Below are 26869 nucleotides of genomic sequence, written 5' to 3'. Positions count from 1 at the left end.
ATGGCGGCTCTCTTTGGTGACAGCATTGAAAGGAGTTACTTTACTGAACAAACAAGATATCCTAAGACTCTATACTGAGAATGTATCTTGCATGGGCATTCAACTGAGAAAGGCAGGCCATTTACGAAAGAAATTCAGAAAACGATTGGCTCCACTTCTAAACTGATCGGTCATCTAATACGATAGAGTACAGGCTTTCTTAGCCGTCTCTTTGATAACTCATTAGCCATGAGCAATACATCCGGTGATTGTCAGAAAATTCCAATCCTGTCAAGTAATTTTGGTTGTGGATTTACAGTCTCATGTTCTGGCGACCTGCAGTAGTAGGCTACTGTTTCTCCAATCGTGAACAACCTCTTGGTCTTTTTTTTTTGATGATGGGTATCTAGGAAATGATAAGGCAAACAGAAATGCTACGTTGGAGCCAGTGGAATCACATTCCTGAAATCAGCTTCAAAGCTGACAGAGATTCCACCTAATCCTAATTCTCATATAAGGTGCTCATATAGATCTACGGCTGAGGAGAAGTTATATCATGCGTCCATTTCCAGGAATCTGCACAGTACATGATTGCATTTTTTTTTTTGCAGAATCGCCCTACTGTAATGAAATCTTCTACTCAGACTATGTCTTAGTGACAGGACACTTGGTTGGATGCTCACCACCGCCGCTCATGTAACGCGTTCGCTGCCACTACGATAATTAATGCACTAATGCATTCTTTACTTCAAAACGTAGTGCCGCATGGCTAACTATCCAAGGAAAGGTTTTGAATAACAAAACAAAATTCCAGGTTAGAGTGATTTTGTATTTGGCGCTTAAGTTTTCTGAGGGCCCTCTAAACTCTGAAAAAAAGCGCACCCATCAACAACTTCCTTAGTGTTTAATTTTTCATTATTAATAGTGTAATAAATTTCAAATAATATTTAGAAAAAGATCACAAAAACTCTTCTCAATAAACGTAGAAAAGATGGCCAAAATTTTTGCAGATACAAAAATGTAGTTTCATGAAGGGTAATACAAATAGCATAAAGTACTCTACTACCTGACTTCGAACACTTCCGAATATTAACTGCAGAATTACAGCTTAAGATAAAAACAATGTTTACATTAGGATAAAACCTCTTAGAGGATAGTTAAGTGGTTAATGCAAATAGTTGATTTAAAAGAAATTTTTAACTTACTTATTTGTAGTGATTCAACAATAAATCAGCTTCTTTTCGCTTCAAGGATTTTAGGGCTTGCTATTCAGAAATTTTCGAAAGTGAATAATAAAAATTGTAATTATTCCGAAATCTTTCGGCCGTTAAAGTCAGATGCAAAAACTTCTAAGACAGAATGGTTAGCCGTTCGTTAAAGCGACAGTAATGGTTATTAGAAATGCCTTTCCCAGACTTGCTGAAACGCCTTCATATCACGTGATATGAAGCTGTATTGGGGATAAGGGCAGTAAGGAAATTCCGATAAGGAAAATCTGAACATTTCTTGTTTTTTTTTTTTTAAATCAATTGAAGCTAAATTTGGGTTAGCCTTCAACTAGTTTGACTCATGGTTAAAACCAAAAATTAGGAAAATTCTGTGAAGAGGAAGCATTTATTGGCTTAGGATACTTATTTAAATTTTGAACAGCGATCAATTTTCATTCAACTGCAATTTTCACTTAGATTAGACTTGCATTATTTATTTTAAAACTTCTTTTTTTCAAATTGATTTCAAATAGATAGAAAAAAATGTGTAATACATTGTAATGTGTAATGAGTAATAAAATGTTCCGAGAACAGTAGGGTCGTAAAAAAGGAAAAAATAGACAAAATAATGATTTTAAGTTAATTTTTATATATATTTTTTTTTAATTTTTACAAAATGCTTCAGTACCTATATCTAAAATAAATAAACCCCTTACAAATCAGTTAGGAATACATTGCTCTGGTGTGTTAATTTTAAACCATTCGTTTGCTGGTTTTTGGGTGAAATCAGGGTTAGCACCATTCTTAATCATTTCAACCCAATGTTTGGTAGCAATGGTCTTTGGTATACAGTGGAACTCTATTCGCTTTTCAATCTTTGAGGTGGCTTTACACTTGGAACTGCAGGTAACTTGTGGATGCAAACTAAAGCAAGTTCTTCCAGCCTGTTCAACGACTTTTGAGCGAAGTTTACTGCATCTCCCTTCATTTGGTTGTTTTGCCAGTCGGACAAGATTAGAATGTGAAGATCTCATGCGTGGTTGATATCTTCCAGCTTCTTCTTCGCTTATAACATCGCCCAACAGCACGGTTTGTTTGTAACATGGTACGTTGAGTACCCGTTGATGCAGTTCCCTTGCTGGACCTTGACAAGTTTCATCAACAATAGCGTAGCTGGCAGCAAATTCTGTAGGATCCTGAACTACACAGTTCTTCGGAGTGGTGAAATCCGTTACGTACTCTCCATCGAATGTGCCGCACAAACCTCGCACTCTACCTCTGTAGGTGTTGCTAACTTGAAGTTTGACACGTGGGCCATCGTAGATTACTTCAAAATCGGTTTGTGGAAACAACAGCCTAACCGCTCCGTTGGGAAGGGCATAAACATGCACCAGAATGTAGTCACCATTATATTTGAATTGAGCTACAGATTCCTTAGAGAACTCTAGATTGCGGCCGTTAACGACAACTTTACCAACTACTTCTGAAGATCCGGTTGGCAATACCTGGACGGTGTATTTGTCGAACAAAATCAACAACTCCTGAAAAATAATTATGAATTATTGCAAACTGCTTAGTCTTTTCTTTTTATCACCAATGATTCAATTAAAATTTTGAGAAACCCTTACCTTTTGATATGAAGCACCTTCACGGACTAAGACACTAAAAGCGTCATCATAATAGTGAGTAGTCTGGCCTGAATAACCATATTCAGTCTTAAAAACTGGGTGAAGCATAGCATGCCAGCATTTGCCAACTTGCACTGGATAAGAAGTGTTGTCGAAAGTTGTGGCTTGATGCGTATCGACTACGCATGTTGCTATAGTAAAAGGATTATTTTATTAGTTGTTACAACCAGATCGATAATAAGAGAAATAATAAAACCAAAACACTAGTAAATACTTACGGTACTGCTGTGCTCTGAAAACTTCTTGCCCAAAACGATCGAAGAAGTCATATTCAGGGTGTACAACGACTAAAGGTGCGACCCAGTCTTCAACATATAGATTAGTGAATTCCGTATAAAGAACAGGGGTTTCAACCGAAACGTTGACAGCACTCAGATCATTTGTGAACCTTACTCCAACGTCTAACTGACTTTCTTTACCGGTCGTCGTGACGAAATTTTCAGTAACATAGTGGTTGGCAAAGTAACGTACAACAGTGTAACCTTTGTATAGATAATGTTTAACGAAGTCTGGAACTCCTTCGTAATTAAATGTAAATTTGTATTGGTCGAAATAGTTGGCACTAGCGGTGGCATTACGGCATGCTGGAAGCAGGTAGTTTCCTTCTGCCATCTGTCGTTTGCAAAGTGCAGTCAGTGGGTGGTGTTCCAAATAGTGACGACGACTTTCACTCTGTTTGAGTGTGCCCTGCAAACACAACATATTTCAGTGTCAATAACCATAATATTTAGTTTAGTTTGGCACAAAAATTTATTGAACAGTATGTGCTTACTTGAACGTAAACTTTGCCGCCAGAATTTACATTCTCTCCGAAGTAAAGTTTTGCTGTGACGTGCGATGTTGGATTAGCTTGGAAGGCCTTAACAAAGTCGGTAAGAGGAACATTGGGGACCTCAGTGTTGACATGTAACGCAACCTTTTGACAAAAAAACTAAAATTAAAATCTATGGGCACGATGTTTGCTATTAAATTACAACGAAATTAAAATAAGTTGCTGAAATAAAAACGTACTCTTTTAATTAATGCACTTTATTAAGGTGTACCTGGTAAGGTTTAGTGTAGTGTGTTGTTCTCGCTGGCTGCGTGCCAAAGAAGAACAAGAATCGAGATTTTGGATCTACAGAACTTGTGGAATATGCTGCTGTTGTAACGTACTCTGCTTTTGTTTGTCCTTCAAATTGGACACCTACATCGACCAATCTAGCGTAACTGTCTGAAATTGTATAAGAATTTGAAAATTATTTAGAATTTAGATATAAACATTTATAAAGGATTATTTAGATATATAGATATTTTAAAATCTTTACTTGATTAGTTTATTTAAGTACATTAATTATTTGAATACCTTTTATTCCTTCAACTGCCCTTTGGAGGAATTCCTTCTGCCTTTGTTCATTAGCTGGAGTAGTGGAAGAAGGAATGGCATCGTTATCGCCACCTGCAACCGAAGAATCCCTGTGCTTGTTGAGGCTGGCACGAGTTCCAGTTTCTCCAGTCTTAAAAAGATCTTCATAAGTGAAAAACAGTTTCACATATTTAGCAGTAGACTCTTGTGGGTTGTAAGTGACAGTGTAGTTGTAGTTATTGATGGTGACTTCGTACAGTGGGAACAGCAATGAAGAGAAACCATCATGTTTAGTAGCTGCGTTATATACCGTTGCCCAGTCCCAAAATTTCTGTTCGCTTTCAGCTTTCACATCAAAGGCGAAACCGGTCTCAGCTTGGCCAACAGTTGTTTCAAACTGAAAAAATAGGTTAAAGTATTCTCAAAATTATTAGCGTTTGGAATGCATTTATTTGTTTTCAATTAGATACTTACTCTTTGAACAGGTCTGACGTGAACTTCTTCAGTATTATCTCCTTCAGCAATAGGTTTAAGATCTAAAATTTCATGTTTGGAAGTATATGCAACCGTACTATATTCAAATAACTTCTTATGCGTATTTTGTTCCAATGGTTGCACTTTGGCTTGGAATTTGCTCTTCTCAAAATCGAATTCCACTGCTGCCTTGAATGGCGCCCCAACATGAACATTGTTTCCAAGTACGGCAACATAGTTTTTGTGATTATAAGGGGTGGTGAAACCCAGAACACCTTCGGTATAAGAAGTGTACCTGAAAAATACTTCTATTTAATCATCGCAGTAAGAAAGTACGAAAAAGTAAAAATGTTTTGGTTGGTGAACCTACATAGCATTGAAGGTTCCTGAAATGCCTGCGGTTTTTGGTAATGGAACATAATCTCCACTTTCACCTTCAAGTTCAGGGTGAGCTACAACTTTCAGTTCGCCGGCAAAGTGTACTCTAGTTGGGGTGGAGAATGAATAGAAGAAAGGAAGCCCGGTTGCTGTGGGGAAGCCAACTTGAAGAGCGTGTTTGTTGTACACTTTGTTGTAATTGAAGTGCTTGCCGCTGCGAAGTTGTCGGGCAACATATTTGACATCTGCAACAATTTTTGGCCTTGAGCTACCTTCAAGAATTGAAAAAATCTACAGGTAATGTTAATTATATAGTACTCACATTCTGGCAATTGTTCGACAGTGTGGTTATCAAAAGCGAAAAAACTCTTGGTCCCAAAAAGAGATACCAAGAAATTTCCTTCAACTTGATCGAGATAGTCGGTTTCAATATTTAGTAATTTGCCAATTTTTTCGAAGGTCCAATCTCCCACAACTGGTTCGGCATTACCATGTACCGGTTTTCCGCTATGGCCAACGTCAACAAATTGGTCATAAAGAAGATCCAAAAGGCTTCCGGCATTTGAAGTCAACCATGAAACCTAATCATTAACTGAGTAAGTATCTATGTAAGATAATATTTAGGACTTATGAAAAACGTAGGAATTATGACATACCTCATAAGGTTGGCGTTTATATCCACCTAAACTTCGCCAGACTGTGTAAAAAGCAGAACTAGGCACCACGCTGTCTTCACCTTGTATGTAGGCAAAGTGTGTTTTGTACATTAATTCTTCTTCCTTTACTACGTAATCACGAATGAAGTTGTGGGATTGATGAAGTCCAAATTCTTGAGTAGTTAATAGATGGACGGCTGCTTTCGCATTCTGCGCCCTAAATATTAGACATTTATACATTGTATATAAAATATATTGGTAATTTAATTAAGGTGTGTCAATAACAAAGAACTTTAGAGACCGGGTCCTACTCTGCTGTGCCGGCATCCGGCAGATAACTACATCACTGCACAGTGATTATCTGGACAAATAGATATCTGAGAACAGCTAATCGGATTCGAACACGATGTCGCAAAGTTTCTAGTCTAGTGCTACACTACCGAGCATAATGCTTTTCATATATTATACGGAAACTTAAAATTGTAACATCACTGACCAATTTATGTGCTGTTCATGGAGAGACTTACAATTGGTAACTTTTTGGTCCATGGAGACTAGCTGCACTCTCAATAGCTGATTTTACGGCAGCACTAACTTGTCGGCTGTGATCATAATTCGTATGCTGGGCCATTCGTTGCAAGGTTTGCGCGGGTGGGTTGGTCTTCATAATCTGCATTACTGCTGCCACACGTACTTCTGGAGCTTCTCCGCTATTTTGGTAGATCTTGAAAAGAACTGATCTGACGAGCTTGGGATACACTTTGGTCATCTTATCTAATGATGCAACCATTGCAAGACGCTGGAAGTCAGATACTTGTTCATGGCCTGAAATGGTTTGTTGATTATTGAATTATTCAATATTGTTAGTATTTTTTAATGGAACTAAGGGAATCAATTTCTTGTAACGTTACTGTTATTCAGCGGTTAATTGGTTTGGTTCTCTTAACTACATTAGAAAAAAGAAGCATGAATGAATTAAAAAAAGTTGGGAGGGTTATAAAAACAATTATTATTTTTTACCTTCAAGGAAAGGTTCGAATACAGCAAGAACTTTTGGATGTGCAACGTTTCCCAAAGCACGGATGTACACTTGAACCGTAGGACTATCACCTAGTTGTACTGCTTTCCTTAATTGAGTTTCCAGATAAGTGACATACTGTTCGCTAACAACTTTATCATTTTTAGGTGTTAAGTCTCCAAAGCTGTGCACTGGATAGCGGTTATGTGCGGTTTCTCGGTTAACCTGAGCTTTACGAACTAAATTCGTGAAAGCTGTGACTGCACTGACATTCAGGTATCTCTGTTTTTGTACTTCTTCGCTTTTCACGAGTTCCTGAAATAGGTTTAATACTTTTTTAAAAAAATTACATTTAGATTAGGCGTCTTGGTTGTTTTTAGAAAATTCATATACGAACAAAGAATGTGTTGATGTATTCTGTTGTAGGATAGTGAGCTGTATCAGGAAGTACTCCAACAACATGGGCAGCTTCTGCACCAGAGACTTTGTGACTTAAAATCCATTGCTTGATAGTCAGTAGAGCAGGGCCAGTTCCAACTTGGGCAACTGCATCACGGAAAGTAACCCTGCAAACAATTGATGTATGAAAAAAACCTGTCTTTAAAATTTTGAAATGCATATATGAAAAGTGAATAACTTACCATGCTTGATATTGCTGGTCATCTCCTTCACTTGTTTGGACTACTTTTGAGTAAGGATAGTACAACTTCTCAGTGGCTTCTTGTAATTGCGTTACATTCATAGTGTGAAGAACACTTACGAGCACATTGAACTTTGATAGAGTATTTTCTCCAGTAATGCCATTTCCATACACAAACTGTTCACCTATTTCTTTTGCAAGCTTATAAACAGTTAAGACTCCATTTACTTTACTTGATGCTTGGATGGTATTTCCTAGGTAACCGATGAAATAAGGCATAAATGGGCTGTTTGGTGCTTCTGTTAAAGTAGGTTTAGGCTGCCAGAAATATTCACTACTGCTAGTGGATGTACTTCCAGAATCATCTGAACTGCTGCTTTCTGAAGAAGATGAGCTGCCATTTTCTTCACGATTCATTTGTCGAGGTTCCAATGAACGCCTTGACCTTATCATTCCTATGTTCATTCGTTTATTTTCATGCAATCCTTCTTCGCTAGAGCTTGAACTTGACTCTGAACTGGATTCGGAGCTGGTTTTGAATTTTAGTGGTGCATCGCTCTGAGTGTATCTCATATGATGATGGTGTTGAGTATTTTCATCATTGGTAGCTGCATTGTATTCGTAAACAAGATTTTTAACAGTGCGTGGGTTTGGTACTGGCTGGGGTGTTCCTGAACTTGATGTAACTGCTTCCAGTGTCAGGTTCATGCGACTAGCAACGATTCCCTTCTGGTTGTTATAAAGATGAGGAGCCAAAACAATTTTGTTTGTTGTAACTGAAGATTGGATGGTGTAACTTTTTAGAGTTCCAGAAACGACGATGCGGCTTACTGATGAACGCTGTCAGAAAGTTTTTAAATTAATCTCTTTTAGATTTTGTGTGTGTGTAATAATTTGCTATGAGCAAATACTTACTGAAAGGAATGTCCCCATTTGGTTGCTAGCTGGTTCCCAATCAGTTAATCCTGTGAGACCGAAGTGATACGCCATCCTTTGCTCACAGTTGGAATAGTTTTTAGTCTTAACGATGTCAAGTACTTGTCCACCTGCAACGAGCTTAGGCAATGGAACGAGCTCTGGGCGACTCTGTAGTACAAATTGTGGAAGTGGCGAGATGTCGTAAATTGTTTCACATTCTCCGGTTACAGAGTCCTGCAACACCCAAATAAAAATTTTATTTATATTTATACGGAATTAAAAGTTAGTGTTTGGCTTGCTAACTTAAGAAACATTCTTACCTCAATGGTCTTATAAACGCCGACTGTTTCGCTCTCAACTGGAACGTGATTGGTTTTAGATTTTTTCAGGTTTTCGCCTTGAGTGTCTACTTGCAGTTGACTAGCAATCGCTTTCAAAACATTAACTTCCCAAGTAGGTAAAGTCTTGTCCACGTACATTTCGTCAACCTTACAGAACAAAAACCACAATCACTATCGTACACTTCTTGAAAAGATTATAAATATTTTTAGTTTGATTACTATACTGACAACTCCATTTTTAAATTTAAGTTCGAACGGCTTGTCAGAAACCGGCAGTGGCTTGTAATTAACATCATGATCTTTGACGTAAGTTGACCAGCCATTGCTAAAATTTGTATGGACTTCGGCTTGTTCGAAATTGTGCACCTATTTTATAAATATTACATTAGTCACATGATTTCATTTTTTAAAAAATGTACATAAATTTATTATTTCTCCTAAAAGAGGAGATTGAATAGGTTCCTCTTGCCTGAAGAGTCAATGTGTCGTCAGATTTTGGTTGGACAGTGAGTTTGCCTTTAAGTAAGACTCCAGAAAATTGATTGGCAACCTGATGCATACCTGCTACGCTACGGCCTCTGATTTCGTAACGGTATAAGGTGCCATGTTTCCACCCTTGAAAATAAAAAAGGATTTTTTTCTAGGAACCTTTCCTTAAATTTATTTACATGTTGCAATATCTAATTTGTTTTTAAACTTACCATATTCCGCGGTCACAAGTCCGACTGAAACAGATTGTAGGTTTTAATTGAAACGTTTTTCATTTTAATGAGTTTTTTTAACATAAATTAGTTCTTATAAATTAGAGTTACTTATCATTCAGAAAAATATAATAATGTCCAAGATTTCTTTTGGAAATTTAAAAATGTTCAGACAATTTCATCTTGTTAAAAAAAAAAAAGAAGAAGCTGTTGGCAATATCTTTTGTATGACTCAAGAGCGCCTCAATAAGGCCCTGTTACCCAATTTTTCCCTTATCGGAATAGTGACGTAATTCATTCCTTTTCAAATATTGTATACTTTTACGTATACAATTTTGAACGTTTTTTACGTAGGAACTATTTTAGAGGAGGGGCGATAAAGTGGTTATTTGTAGCGATTTTCTTAAATGTAACTGATGATAGGAAACTATAAAGCTATCATTTTAAAGCCATAAAATAGTTAGAATTATTAATTGCAATAACTTAAATAGTTTGTCATAGGAAATATTGGTTTATTAATATTCCTTTAAAAAAAATCTGTACTTTTGAAAAAGATTTAAAAATTTAAAGAATTAAAAAATGTGATTTCAACAGCACCAAAATTCGGTAAAGAAAGAGTTATTATGTAGCAGTTGCATATTCCTGAACATCCGATTAAGAATGTTTTTAAATCAAATAGTAATGTATGAATAGCCTAAAGCGAATAGTTAGTTTAAAGTTTTTCGTTCTATCTGCTACTTATGTTTTGTATAAGTTACTAATATCATCTGCTTAGTTCTTACAGAAGAATGTGAAGACGAATTCTCTGCACATGGATGGTGGTAGGAACTTGCTTGAACAACATTAGCTTATGCTCAAATTAGTTATTCCCAGTGTGTTAGCTTCTACAGTTTGTATTTTACTCCATAATTATTATATTTATTAAATTCTTTTTCTTGTTTTTTTTTTAAAAATAAAAATTGGAAGCAGTAAATTTGAGGCCTAAATTTCTTTCTCTTCCAAATTTAAATATCTGGAAAGTGCTTCATTGTGATAAATTCCTACTTTTCATTTCCTAATGGCAGATATAAGACTTTATAACAAAAATGTGATTGGAAAATAATTCTAATTTGAATAACTCATTTATTTATTCTAGAAAGAGAAATTGATTTCATTAGCACCTAAAACTTGATAAAATTAAAGTCAGTCATATAATTTTAACACATTATAACCAATTTTGTTTACTTTGGAAATTTATTATCTAATTTATTATTTGGGAATGTTTTTTGTTTACATTGGAAAGAGTTTTGTTACATATTTTACATTCAGTATAACCAGAAAATTATTCATTAAATGAACTCTTTTAAAAACGTCGTTCATTTGGAAAAATAGAAAAGAACAATTTTTAGCATATTTAGAAGTGACTATGAATTACAATTAATTTCTGTTTCAAACATTTTTTCTGAAAAATATATCATAATTTTACTAATACTATTTTGCTTTTAGAATGAAATATACAATTATAGCCTATATACATACCTAGGGTGAAATAGAGAATCGTTGTCCACATTGTGTTAATCTCTTAACACAACCCCAGTAGAAACTGATTGAACATCTCTCGACTCTTCCTTATATATTAATAAAATGCTGAATCTAGCAATATGAAATGAACACGTGTTGCTTGCTGCAGATTTTATTAATAAAAATTATCAGTATCTACATAGATGGTTTTTAATCACTATTTGCAATTTTATTATATTTTTAATTGTGTATATATTTTTTAAATTAACATTTCTTCTACTTGTTTCTGTATTCTTTCAAGAACATTGCATTCACTAGAATCTTACATAAGAAAAAGCTGCTGTGAACACTTACCCGACTTTCTCTTACTGCAAAGGACGTAGTGAAATTGTCTTAAAACTTAAAATTTTTATTTCAAAAGAAAAATCGCTAAAAAAATGAGGCTTAATTTATAAAAGTTAAATTTTTAGTGGATTATTGTTCTTTAAGTTTGAATATGTAGAATCTCTATCAGTATTATTCAAATGATGTGGCCGTACATTTGCTATTAGGCTGATGGCGCTTTAAAAGGAAGTTTAATCCCAACTTATTCCCATAATTGCGCTAAGAATTTTTCTAGGCGAAAGTGTAATAAAGTTATTGGTAACATTATGAAATTAATAGACCAAGTTGTAAAAAAAAATTAAAAAAAAATCGTAGCAGTTTATATAAAATCCTATACAAACTCAAAATCCCTTCAGTAAAAAAAAATCACTTTATCGGACACAATGGGCCTCGAAAAACTAATACTACCGTTGATAACTCTAAAACAAAAATCTGCTAGATAGCAATGCTTATTTTAATAAATGGTAAGTGAGCTGAAAAAGCAAAAAAGGAGCAAAGCGGAAATCTGAGAATTATACCATCATCCCTATCTTGTAGAATAATCTTGATTCAAGAAAGGTAAGGATTAGAGGCTACTGCATTTATTTAGAATGGCGGAGTTAGAGTTTCGAGAATTCCAACTTTGGAATCCACTTCAAAAAAAAAAAAGACTAAAATTAAGGTGAATGGTTGAAGCCAAAACAAATTGAGTGAAGAGGAGATAACAATGAATGTAAACTAAGGAGGAAGGCCAAGGTGCTTAAATGGCCGTAGCGCCAAAGCGAGAGAGGGTGTTCACTTTCTTTTACTGCCTTACAGAAATATACCCATTTCACTACATTTTTAAATTTTCAAAAGTTTTAGTATTAAAATGTATTCTCAACTTCTATTAGTCATGGCTGAAGCATCCCTAAATACGATGGTTTTAATTAGAAAGAAATTAACTTTTGTTTACTTTGTAGGAATTTAATTGAATCAAATATAATATTGTTTTGCAAGAGTTTTGGTAAAGTTTCAGAAAACATATGGTTAGGTAACTATGGTTTTTGGCAATGTCCCCGGTGAGCATTTCCCTCATAAAGATTTAAATTTACTCGCAATTACAGTACAACTTAATAGTTTCCTTTGTGGCTTTGTCTAGATCAGCGGTTCTCAACCTGTGGGTCGCGACCCCGGCGGGGGTCGAACAACTAAAACACAGGGGTCGCCTAAAGCCATCGGAAAATACATATTTCACGGTGGCTTTAGCCGCTGAGAGGCTGCGCTACCGTCTTCAGCAGCGCTATTCAGCTGTAACGCACGCCGCTATGGCCGTTAATGTTATTTATTGGAATTAATAATAAAATTTCTCAATATATAATTAAATATTGTTTTTGTTATTAATCACTATGTTTAAATAATGTTTGATTTGTAGCAATGAGCATACATAATGCATAGCAGGTATTTTCATTCCGAATCATAATTGTAGCAAAATTACAGTTATGAAGTAGCCACCAAAATTATTTTTTGGTTTGGGGTCGCCGCAACATGAAGAACTATATAGCGAGGCCACGGCTTTAGAAAGGTTGAGAACCTCTGGTCTAGATGAACTTGAGACTTAAGACAGTGGAGAGTTAGGTTGTGATATATGTTTGTTCAGCTGCAACTGAATAATAGTTTTAGTTACCCTGAAAGTTTTAGATACCAGTAAACTGCGAAAAAAGGCTTTTCAAAAAGTAGGATGAAATAGAAGATCCTTTGGGGTTTCCCTTGCAGGGTTTTCCCTTCAGTAACAGATTTCGTTTTCATTGGCAACGTCGGAACGGTTCAAAGCAGCACTATACTATAATTCTTTTAATATAATTATTATTTTACTTATTTATTTTTTGTTATTAGTAATATTTTTACTTTTACTTACACTACTAAGTAAGAGAAGAAGTCTCTCTGAAAATTCGTTATTGTCCCTTAATAGCGAAAAAATGGTTTTTGCGAATGGTCTGAGGGAGTGTCTGTGAGTGTCCAAAGTAACTCAAAAACGAAAAATCACAGAAAGTCAAAATTCGACATTTGTTACATTGGGTAACTGAAGGTGACACAATAAGGTTTCCCACAAAATTGGGGCCAATCGGAAGTACTGAATAGTTAAGATGGTCTAAATACTCGTTACAACTTGTTGGTATATTTTTTTTTTTTGTTTACTTCCTTGTTGTTCAGGGTCATATAATTGGATGTTTGTTGTAAAACAAGATAAGGGGCATTTTTGTGAGGGTACAATGGAGGCATAACTACGAACTCGTTGGGGATTATTTTCAGTTTCTTGCAATGCAAATAGTGTAATCTTAATTGGGATGAATAATAGAAACTAGAAGTTGAAATTTGTATCCAATGCGGCAGTAATTGCTTTGGAATTGCACAGGTTTTTTTTTTTTTTTTGCAGCTGCTTCAAATTGTTTTTCTGATAAGTAAGAATACTAATATGAGAAGGTATTGTGTACATTTACTATTTTAAAATACCACCAGAAATACCTGAGAGCGAGAAAATGGTTTTTGCGATTGGTCTGTGGTTATGTATCCAACGTAACTCAAAAAATGAAGAAGCAAAAAAAAAAAGTTGAAAATAAGATTGCGTCCAAAATCAGTCGTCCCAATTACTTCTTCAGTTTTTTTTGTTTTGGATTCTCTCGAAAACTACTTTCTCGATTTTCTTTAAAGTTAATAAAATAAAGTTCTTCTCGGTTCGTCCTGACTTTATAGCCGTCTTGCTTCCTTACAGATCCAAAAATCCTTCTTAATACTTTCCTTTCCCACCTGCACAACCTTGATACCCAATGCTTCCGAATCATAGGAAACGATTGGCCGCAGTATCGCCTGGTACATTCTTATCTTTATTACTGCTCGGGACAAGCATTTACTTTTGAATACTGACTACAGCGCATAGAGACATTTATTACCGGCTGCAATTCTCTCACATATATCTTTCCTAACACTGTTATTAGAGGTTAAAATTGACCCCTAGTATTTAAATTCTTTCTCGCCTTCAAAAGAGTATTCCCCCATCCGCAGGTTCCGGAATATTCTTCTTCTCCTTATCTATTCGATAAATGATTTTTATTATTTTGTAATTTTATTGATGACAGCTTTTTCTGATATCTTTAATTTTGTGTACTGTCTTTCAGTACTTCTGATATCTTTAATTATAGACTTTCAGTACTTCTGGAAGAAAGGACGGATAGATTTCTCCTAATATGCCATTGATTTTCTGAATACACGATCGTTGCTGTTAGGAACTATTTAGTTATTAGAAGGGGTTAAATTTATTACTAACAAAAAAGGAAGTACTCAAGAGATTGTTCTTTTTCACGAAGATTATTTATTCCTAGGTTATTGTGCAAACTCAGTAAATTCGAGTACATTGAATAAACAGATTTATACCTCTTACTTTTATTATTTTTGCTTATAGAATAGTTTTCGGCAAGGAGTTGTAGTAGGCCGGTACTCTGGCCTTAATCACTTAATATTGAAACTTTTTTTTTTTTTTTTTTAAGAAAATTCTAACATTGAAATGTTACTGTTAATATTTTCTTTCTAGAAAAAAAAGGAACATAATTTGAAAATAATTAAGTTCTACAGAAATTCTTATGAGTTTTTAAAAATTTAGAATTTTCTTCAATTAAATTCCATGTTGGCCAAAACGTTTCAAATACTAAAATTACTAAAACTACATTACTGATATATTCTACTCCAAAAATTAAATATACTAATAAAAATTTACCAAAAGTAATTTTCCCCCACCCTAATTTCAGACGATCTTTAGAAGAAGTGTTAATTTAATGAATTATACCTACCTTATAATGTTACATTTCAGCGTAACATACGGATACAAAGTCATGTATTGTTGGTAAGAATTGAAAATGTTTCATGAACCATGATAGCTTGAGAAGAAAAGTAAAAGATAGTCTTGTTCATACCACACTTTTGTGTAGAAGTTGAGTGAATTAATGTAGTCGGTTTGAACTTTACTTTGCGACCTTGATTTTTGCAACTTATTGCTTATTTAAGGAAGAAATAATAGAACAACTATTTGGAAAACCTTGCTCAATTCGCACGATGAAGGATTTGATGGTTTCTCTTTGTGTAATTTAAAATTCATTCATCTTGAGTTCTCTTTGTTATTGTAAGCAGTTTATTAGCCTGACTCTAGTTTTTTGTATTTAAAAAACAGAACGTGGTATTGGAAGAAACAACATTGCTAGCAGAATTAAGTCTATTTAAATCGGATTTCTCATAGTTAAGTAATCAGTAATTGCATTTACATCATGAGGGTCAATTGGGAATATTAATGTCAATTGACAAGTTTCAAGATGGGTGGCCGCTTATAACTAACTTACCATGTATTATTAGTATAAGTAGATATAATTTGTAATACTATAACTAAAGCATTAGGCACTTCTTGACAAGGATTTAAAATCCAGACTTTCAAATCCCCAGTGTTCACTTTGAATATCTCTTCAGTGACTTTAACTTCGTTACCTACTAAATTTCGAAGTTCTCTTTGCACTCGGTTGGTTTTAAATTTATAACCCTGAAATTAGTTTTCATTTTTCCAAATCTATGAATTATTAGAAAAAGCGTGGTGTTTATTATTACTTAAACATCTTTTTTCATTTATTCAGAGTAGAATATTTAATAAACTGTGTCTCTATTTGGCTGAACCACTGAATAATAATAATAATGTTTTATTTATAAAAAAGTAAATACATTTTCATTTAAAATAAAAAAACATTCTTCGGCATGGAAATTCCGTCTGCCAGGCTGAACCACTGAATCACAATCGAGGGTGCGCTCTCCAAAATGGTAGGAATTTTACTCAGTAATTTCAGCAGTTAGTATCTAATCCTTATTTTTTAATAAATATAAACTTGTTACAAATTTCGGTGTAGACAGTTTCACCAATGTAGGGTTTAATTTGCCAGTTCTCTGGCTCTGAGTTGAAGGATTTTTTTTCTCACTTTATAATTTATATTGAAATTTGATGACTTTGTTTTCGCCTTTTTTGAATCATTTGGAATATAATAGTTATCAAATTTTCTATAAATTGTTTACTTTTTCTTAACATTATACGCAATATAGAGCGCGCATATTCCCTCATTGAGGCCATCTTGTGGGGCATCTACAAATCCTCAGCAATAGGGAGAGATGGGAGAAAACAGTTTCTTATTTCCATCTGATCGCGTTGTAATCGCTATTAGCGATAAAAGTCGTCTGGCGTCAGGAGGCTAGAGGAGATAATTCGCAAAAACAACGGTGAACAAAACCGTGATTCTTATTCTAATCTCATGTTCTAATCTAATTTGGTGATTTTTATAAGAACAGATCTTTTCCATTTTCCCGTTAAATTGAATGTATTTAAAACTCTTTAAATCATCATTAAATATTTGGTTATTCATAAATATTTTTACCTGAAGAGGAAGTTTTTTTAATTTTATTTTGTTTTTTTAATACAAGATACATCAACATCTGCGGTAACTGCGCCCGGAATTTTTTTCAGTGTACTGCCGGCTTTCGAACAGTGTTCTTTTATAACAGACAACACTGCCCATTACCGACAATGAGGTATAAGAGGTTCCAAGCCAGCGAAAACTAAGAGCAGGAAGCTAGTTTGAAACCTAGGCAATCCGCTTGGGAATTTAGTGCACTATCCACTGCGCTTATCCGTTCTATAATTTTCATTTGAAGTTTATGTGCCTTCTGTATTTGTATTTTTATCTTTATAGGCATTACTTTAATTTTTATCTTTACTGAATTAATTTATTTATAAAATGAGAATTTCCTAAATCTTTGTTCTTGTAATCTCAGAATGAACTTTTATCAGGGATTTGTTAAAAAAAAATTAGAAATTTTAGATGAATTTTTTTATTTTTATAAAACTGTTGCAGAACCTAATCTAAAATAAATAATAGAAAACAAAACAAAAAATCAGTTAGAAATGCATTTTTCGGGAACATTGATACTAAACCATGCGTTTGCTGGTTTCTGACTGAAATCTGGATTGGCTCCTTTTCTTGTCATCTGGACCCAATGCTTACTGGCACTACTCTTCTGTACGCAATAAAAGTCTATTTTTTTCTCTATATTTTTCGTTGGTTTACACTTGCTACTGCAAGATATTAAAGGACGTAAACTGAAGCAAGTCTTTCCAGGTTGCTCAACAATTTCAACGCGATGATTAGTGCATCCTACTTCATTCTGTTTCCCTGAAACACCTTGGAGCATCTTAGATAGTGAGCTTCTCAAGCGTGGTTTGTAACGGCTGGCTTCTATTTCACTAATGACATCACCCAACATTACAATCTTCTCGTAACATGGGGAAATCTTAGCGCGCTGATGTAATTCTTTGGCCGGACCTTGACAAGTCTCGTCTAGAATAGCATAACTTGCTACAAATTCCGAAGGATCTTTAATTATACAGTTCTTTGGTGTAGTAAAATCAGTGACAAATTCTCCATCGAAAGTTCCACACAAACCGCGTACTCTACTTCTGTGATCATTGCTAACATGGAGTATGACTCGTGTGCTGTCATAGATGAGTTCAATGCCAGTTTCAGGAACCATAAGCCTTACAGCTCCGGTGGGAAGTGCATAGATTTGTACTAGAACAGAACCTTCCTTATTTTTCATTTCAGTTACTGAGTCCTTTGAGTAATCTACCACTTTTCCGTTGATCATAACTTTGCCAATTGCTTCTAAAGAACCAGATGGTTGTACCTGAAGTACGTTCTTTCCAATTAAAATCATCATCTCCTGGAAAAGCAAACTCGGTTTAGTTATTTAAAAGCTCAACGGTTTATTTTTATAATTTTTTTAATGAGGATAAAATGGATAGATTTGTACCTTCTGATTGGCAGAGCCTTCACGAATCAGAACACTAAAATCGTCATTAGTATAATAAGCACCTTTGCCTGTCTTAGGGACTGAGTGCATCATTGTGTGCCAGCATTTGCCCATATTTATTGGATAAGATCTGTTGTCGAAAGTAATTGCTTGGTGATTATCGACAACACAAGTAGCTGTGATAAACAATTATTCCAATTTATTAAAGTTGTAATAAACAATCAATAACGGGAAAGCGGAAGCTTAAACACTTACGGAAATGTTGTGCTTTGAAAAGATGTAGTCCAACGCGTTCATACATGCCATGCTCAGGGTGAACAACGACCATCGGCCGAATCCAGTCGGCGACATAAATTTTTTTGAATTCAGAAGAAAGTATTGGACTATCGATAGACACGTTGACAGACTTCAGATCTGTTGCAAACATCACACCTATTTCGATCTGACCCTCCTTACCTTTTGGAGTGACAATATCCTCGGAGACATTCTGACTGGCTAGATTGCGAGCTAAAGTGTACATTCTATACATCAAAGTTTTCATATCTTTTGAAAGTCTATCATAGGTAATTAAAAACCTGTACTGGTCGAGGTAAGTAGCACTTGCAATAGCTTCACGGCATGCTGGAAGCAGATAGTTTTCTTCTTTCATTTGCTGTCTGCAAAGTGCAGACAGTGGGTGACTTTCTACGTATTGACGACGACCTTCACTCTGTTTGAGTATACCCTGCAAACACAACATATTTCAATAAAATACTCTAAAAGCTACGTATAAACATTTAATGAGCGAGCATTACCACTTACTTGAATATTTAATTCGTCTCCAGAATTTAAATCTTCTCCAAAGCGAAGTTTGGCTGAAATGTGCGATGTTGGCTCAGCTCGAAGAGCTTTATCGTAATCCGTAAATGGAACTTTGGGAATCTTTGTATCTACTTGCAATGCAACCTTGTAACGAGACATGAAATTAAAACCATATTTCTTAAAATAATCAATTTTCCATAGTTATTTTTGATAGCAGTACCTGGTATGGTTTAGAGGATTCTGTTTCTACTGCTGGTTTTTTGCCTGCATACAAAAAGAATCGCTTTTTATTATCTACAGGACTCTGTGCCGATGCTGCGGTAGCAACGTATTCCGCGATTCTTTGCCCTTCAAACTGAATACCAACGTCAACCATTTGAACGTAACTTTCTGAAAAAGTATATGTTTTTTCAAAAAATCTATAATCTATTTACACTAATCTTATAAAATTTAACTTCTAAATTCAAAACAGTTACCCTTAATGCCTGCTGCTACTTTACGAAGGAATTCTTTCTGTCTCTGCTCATTTGCTGGAGTTGTAGACATTGGAATAGCCCCATTACCAATGATTTCGGCTGTTTCTCCAGTCTTAATACTCCTATCTTCATAGGTGAAAAATAATTTCACGTATTTAGCAGTAGACTCGCGTGGATTGTAAGTGGCAGTAAAGTTGTTGTTGCTGATTGTGTCATCGTGAAGCGAAAACAAAATTGAAGACAAATCATATTTACTGGTTGCCCAGTCTAGTAATTTCTCTTCACTTTCTGCTTTTAAATCTATAGCAAAACCAGTCTCGACTTGGCCAACTGTTGTTTGAAACTGAAAAATTAGGTTAATTCTTTCATGATAATTTATTGCACTCATTAAATTCACAAACAAATCAATTTAAAAATAAATACTTACTCTCTGCATTGGTCTGACGTGAATTTGTTCAGTTTTGTAACCTTCAATAAAGGGCTCACAATCCAAGATGTCATGTATAGAAGTGTATGCAACTGAGCTGGACTCAAATAGTTTCTGAAGCCGATTTTGTTCCAATGGTTGAAGTTTCGCTTGAAATTTATTCTTCTCAAAATTGATTTCCATCGCTGCCTTGATTGGCACTCCAACATGAACATTGTTTCCGAGCACGGCGACATAGTTTTTGTGATTATAAGGGGTGGTGAAACCCAGAACACCTTCGGTATACGAAGTGTACCTGGAACAATAATTCATTTTTACCGTTACAATATAAATAAATGAAAAGACTCAAATTTAGAACTTGTTTGAGTAATAAAACCTACATGATATCCAAAGTCCCTGAGATGTCTGCTGTTTTAGGTAATGAAATTCCTTCTACATTAAGTTTTTTTGGCAGATGAGGTACAACTTTGATTTCGCCAGCAAAGTGTGCTCTTGTTGGGGTGGAAAATGTATAGAAGAATGGAAGCCCGGTTACGGTGGGGAAGCCAACTTGAAGAGCGTGTTTGTTGTATATTTTGTTGTAGTTAAAATGCTGGCCATCACGGAGTTGTTGGACAATAAATTTGACAACTAAACAAACAATTATTTATTCATCTCTGTTCAAATTTCCGTTGTGAATCGAGTTGTAGGAAAAAGCAATTTTATACTCACATTCTGGCATTTGTTCAATGGTGTGGTTATCAAAAGTAAATAGACTCTTGGCTCCAAATAGAGATATCAAAATATTTCCTTCAATTTGATCTAGATGTTCGGTTTCAATATTAAGTAGTTTGCCAATTTTTTCTAATGTCCAATCACCCTCCGTTTTTTCAGAATCACTATGTTTCAGTTTTTTGTCCTGATCTGCATCATTAAATTGGTCAAGGAGCAGATCCATGAGACTACCAGAGTTTGAAACCATCCATGAGACCTAATCATTAGCAGTGAGAGAATTTATCATTTTTTATTATAATTAGACAAAAGAAAATAAATACAATCTAAATAAATAATCCGCGCACAGCAATCAGCATAGGTGTAGATAGTGACATAATATATGTGACATACCTCGAACGGTTGAGGTTTGTATCCTTCTAGACTCTGCCTGATGCTGTAAAAAACAGAAGTTGGCATCATGCTGTCTGCACCTTGTATGTAAGCCAAGTGAGTTTTGTACATCAATTCTTCTTCCTTTATTACGAAATCACGAATGAAATTATGGGATTGATGAAGTCCAAATTCTTGAGTGGTTAATAGAGGGACGGCTGATTTCGCATTTTGAGCTCTAAATATGAAAAATATATTTTGGTATTGAAATTTTTAGAATTATTGACAAAACAAGCTGCGAATCATAAAACACCTACAATTGGAAATTTTTTGATCCTTGGAGTTTTGCTGTATTTTCAATAGCCGATTTTACCGCAGCATTGACCTGATTATTGTGATCATAATTCGTATGATGGGCCATTCGTTGCAAGATTTGCGCGGATGGGTTGGTTTTCATAATCTGCATAACTGCTGCCACACGTACTTCAGGAGTTTCTCCGCTATTTCGGTAAATTTTAAAAAGAACTGATCTGACTAGTTTGGGATATACTTTCGTCATCTTATCTAATGAAGCTACAATTGTGAGGCGCTGAAAGTTAGTCATATGCTTACGACCTACAACAGATTAACGAACTAATAATGCAAAGCATTTAATAATAACTAATATTACTTGAGTATGATAGGGAACGTTTGCTCAGCATTTGGCAGAAGCTATTTTCCCATTAGATTTTGTAAATCATTAATTCTTACCTTCAAGGAAAGGTTCAAATACCGAGAGAATTTTGGGATGTGCAGTGTTTCCCAAAGCACGTATGAATACTTGAATCTTTGGACTGTCGCCGACTTGAACTGCCTTCATTAATTGGTTTTCAAGATAAGTAATGTATTGTTCGCTAACGATTCTATCATTCTTTGTTGCTAATTTTCCAAAGCTGTCCACAGGATAGCGTTTGTGAACAATTTGTTTGTCAACTTGAGCTTTGCGAACTAAATCCGTAAACGAAGTGATAATGCTTGTATTTAGGTACATCTCATTTTGAACTTCATCATTCTTCATTAGCTCCTGAAATTAATTACATATTTGTTAGGATTTATAATATCTAAAGCATGTTAATTCTTGTTCTTTTAGGTTAAATCACTAACAAAGAGTGTGTTTATATATTCCGTTGTTGGAAAATAAGCTGTATCAGGAAGCACGCCAACAATATGTGCAGCTTCAGTTCCTGAAATTTTGTGATTTAAGATCCACTGTTTTATAGTTACTAGAGCCGGACCAGTTCCAGCTTGGGCAACTGCATCACGGAAGACAACCCTGAAAACAAATGATGTATGAAAAAAATATGTGTTTAAAATTTCAAAATACAAATATGAAAGTGAACATGTTACCATGTTTGGTATAGCTGGTCATCAAGTTTACTTCTTTCGACTACCTTCGAGTAAGGGTAATACAATTTTTCAGTGGCTTCTTGTAATTGTGCTGCGTCCATAGTTTGAATTACACTAACAAGTACATTGAATTTTGATAGAGTATTTTTACCAGTAATGACATTTCCATCTAGAACCTGTTCCCCTATTTCTTTTGCAAGCTTCTCTACAGTTGATATAACATTGATTTTATTTGATGCCTGGATTGAATTTCCCATATAACTGATAAAATATGGCATAAATGGGCTCTTCGGTGCTTCAGTTAACGTAGGTTTAGGTTGCCAGAAATCTTCCTTGGAACTGCTAGAACTGTCAAAATCGCTAGAGGCACTACTTTCGGAAGAAGAAGATTCGCTGTTATCATGGCGAGATCTTACTGACCGTCTTGATCTTATTATGCCCAAATCTTTTTCTTGTTCATCACCTTGCAGTTCTTCTTCGCTAGAGCTTGAACTTGAATGTGAACTGGATTCGGAAGTGTTTGCTGAGTCATTTTCGGGTTCACTGCGCTGAGGATATTTTTCCATGAGATGATTTTGTGCATTTTCTTCTTTTGTAGCAGCGTTGTATTCGTAGATAAGGTTATTAACCGTGCGTGGATTTGGTACTGGCTGAGGTGTTCCTGTACTGGATGTGACAGCCTCGAGAGTCAGATTCATGCGACTAGCAACGATTCCCTTCTGATTGTTATAAATGTGGGGAGCCAAAATGACTTCGTTAGTAGTTACCGAAGATTGAATAGTATAACTTTTTAGAGATCCAGTAAGGACGATGCGGCTAACGGAAGAGCGCTGCAAGAGAAAAGTTACTTTCAATCTTATTATCAGGATAATTACTTCAAGTCATAACTATTTTAGCAATAAGAACTTGATGATGTGTACTTACTGCAAGGAAAGACCCTAACTGATTGCTTGCTGGATCCCAGTCGGCCAGACCAAATTGATATGCCACTCTTTGTTTACAGTGGTTGTAGTCAGTAGTTTTAACTATGTCAATAATCTGTCCACCTGCAAGGAGGTTAGGCAATGGAACAAGCTCTGGGCGACTCTGTAGTACATATTGTGGAAGTGGCGAGATGTCGTAGATTGTTTCACATTCTCCGGTTACAGTGTCCTGTGAATCCATAACATTAGTCTTTATTCATTTTACAGCTAGCCACAAGTAATTTGTTGTTTTATTCTTGCCTCAATAGTTCTGTAGACGCCTATAGTTTGGCCCTCTACTGGGACATGATTCATTCCGGATTTTTTCCGGTTTTCGGCTTGAGTGTCCAGCTGCAGTTGGCTCGCAATCGCTTTCAGCATATTAACTTCCCAAGTAGGCAAATTCTTGTCCACATACATTTTATCAACCTTAAAAGAAAAAGTTAAGTAATTAATGACGCATATTAATTTTTTAACATTTTTTTGAAATTATTTTTTGTATGCTGATAATATTATTTTAACTTACAACTCCATTCTTAAGTTTGAGTTCGAAAGGTTTTTCTGAAATTGGAAGTTGTTTGTAATTGAGATCTTGATCTAAGATGTAAGTTGACCAGCCATTGCTCAAATTGGCAAGAATCTCGGCTTGTTCTAAATGACGCACCTAATTCATAAATTTTATCTAATTATCAGATTAATAAGTGCTTTTATATAATGTAAGTATTTATTTAAGTTTAATAAAAAAATAAAGAAGGAATAAATTCTCTTGCCTGTAGATTTAATGTATCCTCAGATTTTGGTTGGACGGTAAGTTTCCCTTTTATAACAATTCCAGTATACTGTTCAGCAACCTTATGCATTCCGGCTACCGTGCGGCCTCTGACTTCATATAGATATAGGTTGCCATTTTTCCATCCTTGATAAAAAGATTTATTTATAATGCTTTTCTTAATATTTATTTACATGTTTCAATTTTTCTAATTTTAATCCACTTTTTTTTCTTACCATGTTCCGCAGCCGCAAATCCCACTGAAACAAATTTATTGTATTAATTTAAATGCTTGATTTTACTTGGTGTTTTGTGAAAAATAATAAAGAGATTTTTTGATCAGTATTATTTTCGTATCTGCAAAACATATATACATAGATCAGAATTTGGTAAGACTAGAATAAAAAATAAGAATTATAACAAAAGAAGAAATTTTCTCTATAACAAAATTATGATTGATTTATATCTTCCTTCGTTTTAACTCATTTTTTCAACAATTAGTTTTTTTCGAAGTACATATGTATGTATTTTTTGTTCGTGTGTCTGAATGTTTTTCAGTTATCAACCAATGTAATATGTATTTAGTTATTTGAATATTTCCTCTACCTTCTTCTTTGTCGATTAACTTTAAGATATTTTTTTAAAGAAAATTTACATTTTCTGAATGATCAAGTTTTGAAAAAAAATTACTGGGTAATTAGAAACAATATCTAATGAAACGTTTTTGAACATTAGCTACAAGAGCTTTAAAATATGGATTTTTACCTAAGACAACGTATAAAATGGTTGGCCACATGGTCCTCTGCTAATGCAAACCCTGTGGAAACTGAATGTATTTTGTCAGACTGCGTCTTATATACTATTGTATAGTTAAAATGCTGAACTTTGCAGTTTTCAAGAGAGCGTCATGCTCTCCACATTGCTTATTTTTTTGAGAATTAAATAAAATCATTATCAAATATTAATGTGTTCTGGTTATAATTTCAATTTCCATCTTGTTTAAATAATAATTTTGTTTCACTAATATTAATTTTCATTCTCCTAATATATACCTATATATTTTTCTTTGTGTGTGTGAATACTCTGTTGTGACCTTGTCCCTGTAACCCTTGTACAGCTTTGCTAGTAGGGAGAATAGACATCCCTTAGTGCTCTATCGCCCCAATTCTTTAGTCGCCTCCTGCGACATCCCGAATTAGGAACGCCTATTCTTTCCTCCAATATCAAGGCCTATTATTATTATTATATATTTGTTAAATATATTACTTTAAGCGTCATCAGCCAAAGCAGTTTTTTTTTTTTAATTATTTAAAGCACCTGTCAATTTAAGCACCACATACAATTCGGTACAATAATATAAAAGTGGTAGGACCGTATATAACGCCAAATTGGTCAAATAAAGGTAAGTATAATCATCTCATTTCCAATTAGAATGTTTCTCAAAAAAACTTTAATTAAAAGTTGTATATTTATACATTTGCAATGAATAGTTCTATTACGACAATTTTTGAAGCCGTTTTCGACAAATATCAATAAATTGAAACAATGTTTCTGATTAGTGGTTTTCCAGTTGATAGTTATTTTCGCCAAGCTTGTGTTAGATTTTACATTTACATTTAAATGAAATATAAAGTCTGAGCTTCCTGTGATTTGCGTTTGTGAGTGGAGTCTTCGGCTTACACTCACTTCCTGTCTCTACTCACAATCTCACTCACTTTTTAGAATTTTAGATTTTAGATTTTTTTTAACTTACAAATCTTTTATTTATTTTTATTCTTACTGTCAATTTGAAGAAGAGAAATTTCAGGGTTTTTTTTATGGAGTAAACTGCTGATATGATAATGTAAAATTGAAAAGTCTTATTGGGGTATTCAAAGTGAAAGAACTTATATAAACTAAATGAAAATACAAACTAAACTTAAAATATTGAAGGAACAAAACTTTAAATAATTAATGTTTTGTTAGGCTTTCATAAATTAAACAAATATAATGGATAAAACGTAGAAAAATATTCCAATTTGTTATACCAAAATTTTCTTTATTGGTAACTGAATTTAAAAGAATAATTATCTTTTGAGTTCTAGACATTTGTGGAATTTAACATTTGTGGAAATCGCATATACTAAGTACTTGTAATGCACACTTGTTGAATGCTATGTCCTTAATTTCTTTCAGTACAAAATTTTACAACAATTCCTCTAGCCAAAAACTGTTCACTAATAGTTTGAAAAAATCATAAAACCTAATAATAAATGAATATATTTCTTTAGAAAGGACTGAATAATAACAACTTTCAAATAATGCCTTACGCATGCGACCACTATCTAGTGAGCATAATGAAAACTACATATTTATTAAAACTGATTTCTATGAAATTGTCAGTGGTTTGCTGTCGTTCACTGTTTCCTTTTCGTTCTTTGACCAATGAAAAAAAGGTTTCTTCATAACCAAACAAAAAAAAAATATTTTATTTCAATTAGGTAAACTGGGTACCGAATAATTGATTACGGGTTGACTCTCCCTTATGTTAGGAGTTTCAGAACTTAATACATAATATGCTAATTATTTTATTTCAAAAAATTCTTATTACACTGGTAATCTGAGAAAGCCAACGACTGTTTCACACCAGATTTCCTGAGTATTAAAGAAAAAAGATAGAGAGATACATAGATAGCATCTGTAAATAGACAAATGAAGTTGTCTTCATTAAAATTATCTCGAAAAAACTACATTCGTTAGCAGATATCTACGTCACAAAATGATAATTATATTAATATCATTGAGTTGAGTGGAAAAATGAGTTATCTGCCCAAATAAAAAGTAAAATTAGCTAGTTAATAATTTCTAATCAAAATTGCATTTTAGACTGCATGCTAAAAAAGAGAC

The 26869-nt window shown here is 34.3% G+C and overlaps 2 protein-coding genes across 2 annotated transcripts; both read right to left on the bottom strand.

Moving 5' to 3' along the window:
- Positions 1 to 1819: 1819 nt before the first annotated feature.
- Positions 1820 to 10996, bottom strand: LOC141449327 (vitellogenin-like). Its single transcript, XM_074118624.1, has 20 exons — positions 10865 to 10996; positions 9347 to 9370; positions 9115 to 9260; positions 8874 to 9011; positions 8625 to 8792; positions 8302 to 8538; positions 7388 to 8226; positions 7144 to 7312; positions 6749 to 7061; positions 6256 to 6553; positions 5729 to 5945; positions 5395 to 5653; positions 5065 to 5317; positions 4695 to 4989; positions 4221 to 4617; positions 3919 to 4088; positions 3648 to 3791; positions 3094 to 3562; positions 2816 to 3006; positions 1820 to 2728 (listed from the first exon to the last, which is right to left on the bottom strand). The coding sequence occupies exons 1-20, from the start codon at positions 10893 to 10895 to the stop codon at positions 1907 to 1909; spliced, it is 5580 nt and encodes a 1859-aa protein (XP_073974725.1). The 5' UTR covers positions 10896 to 10996; the 3' UTR covers positions 1820 to 1906.
- Positions 10997 to 17085: 6089 nt separating this feature from the next.
- On the bottom strand, positions 17086 to 24880 carry LOC141449328 (vitellogenin-like). Its single transcript, XM_074118625.1, has 20 exons — positions 24749 to 24880; positions 24220 to 24243; positions 23985 to 24130; positions 23741 to 23878; positions 23476 to 23643; positions 23177 to 23404; positions 22253 to 23082; positions 22010 to 22178; positions 21617 to 21929; positions 21184 to 21481; positions 20888 to 21104; positions 20495 to 20753; positions 20164 to 20413; positions 19784 to 20078; positions 19357 to 19699; positions 19101 to 19270; positions 18881 to 19024; positions 18335 to 18803; positions 18080 to 18255; positions 17086 to 17989 (listed from the first exon to the last, which is right to left on the bottom strand). Exons 1-20 carry the CDS (start codon positions 24777 to 24779, stop codon positions 17165 to 17167), a joined length of 5493 nt encoding a protein of 1830 aa, XP_073974726.1. The 5' UTR covers positions 24780 to 24880; the 3' UTR covers positions 17086 to 17164.
- Between the last annotated feature and the right edge of the window lie 1989 nt (positions 24881 to 26869).

Source organism: Rhodnius prolixus, unplaced genomic scaffold (assembly GCF_049639745.1).
Source record: "Rhodnius prolixus isolate KJV_2025 unplaced genomic scaffold, Rpr scaffold_2, whole genome shotgun sequence".
NCBI lineage: Eukaryota > Metazoa > Arthropoda > Insecta > Hemiptera > Reduviidae > Rhodnius > Rhodnius prolixus.
Note: the sequence above shows the minus strand (reverse complement) of the source record. Positions and strands in the feature narration are given on the sequence as shown.

Bases quoted from the DNA above. Each gene is read 5' to 3' on its own strand.
- LOC141449327 (XM_074118624.1), bottom strand. From the start codon at position 10,895: ATGTGGACAACGATTCTCTATTTCACCCTAG. The intron at 5,318-5,394 runs GTGAGTACTATA...AAATTGTTGCAG, and splicing joins TGTCGAACAATTGCCAGAAT to ATGTCAAATATGTTGCCCGA. The intron at 3,563-3,647 runs GTAAGCACATAC...TTGTGTTTGCAG, and splicing joins GCGGCAAAGTTTACGTTCAA to GGCACACTCAAACAGAGTGA.
- LOC141449328 (XM_074118625.1), bottom strand. From the start codon at position 24,779: ATGTGGCCAACCATTTTATACGTTGTCTTAG. The intron at 24,244-24,748 runs GTAAAAATCCAT...AATTTGTTTCAG, and splicing joins CATTTTATACGTTGTCTTAG to TGGGATTTGCGGCTGCGGAA. The intron at 21,482-21,616 runs GTAAGAATTAAT...AATCTGTTGTAG, and splicing joins ATTTGAACCTTTCCTTGAAG to GTCGTAAGCATATGACTAAC.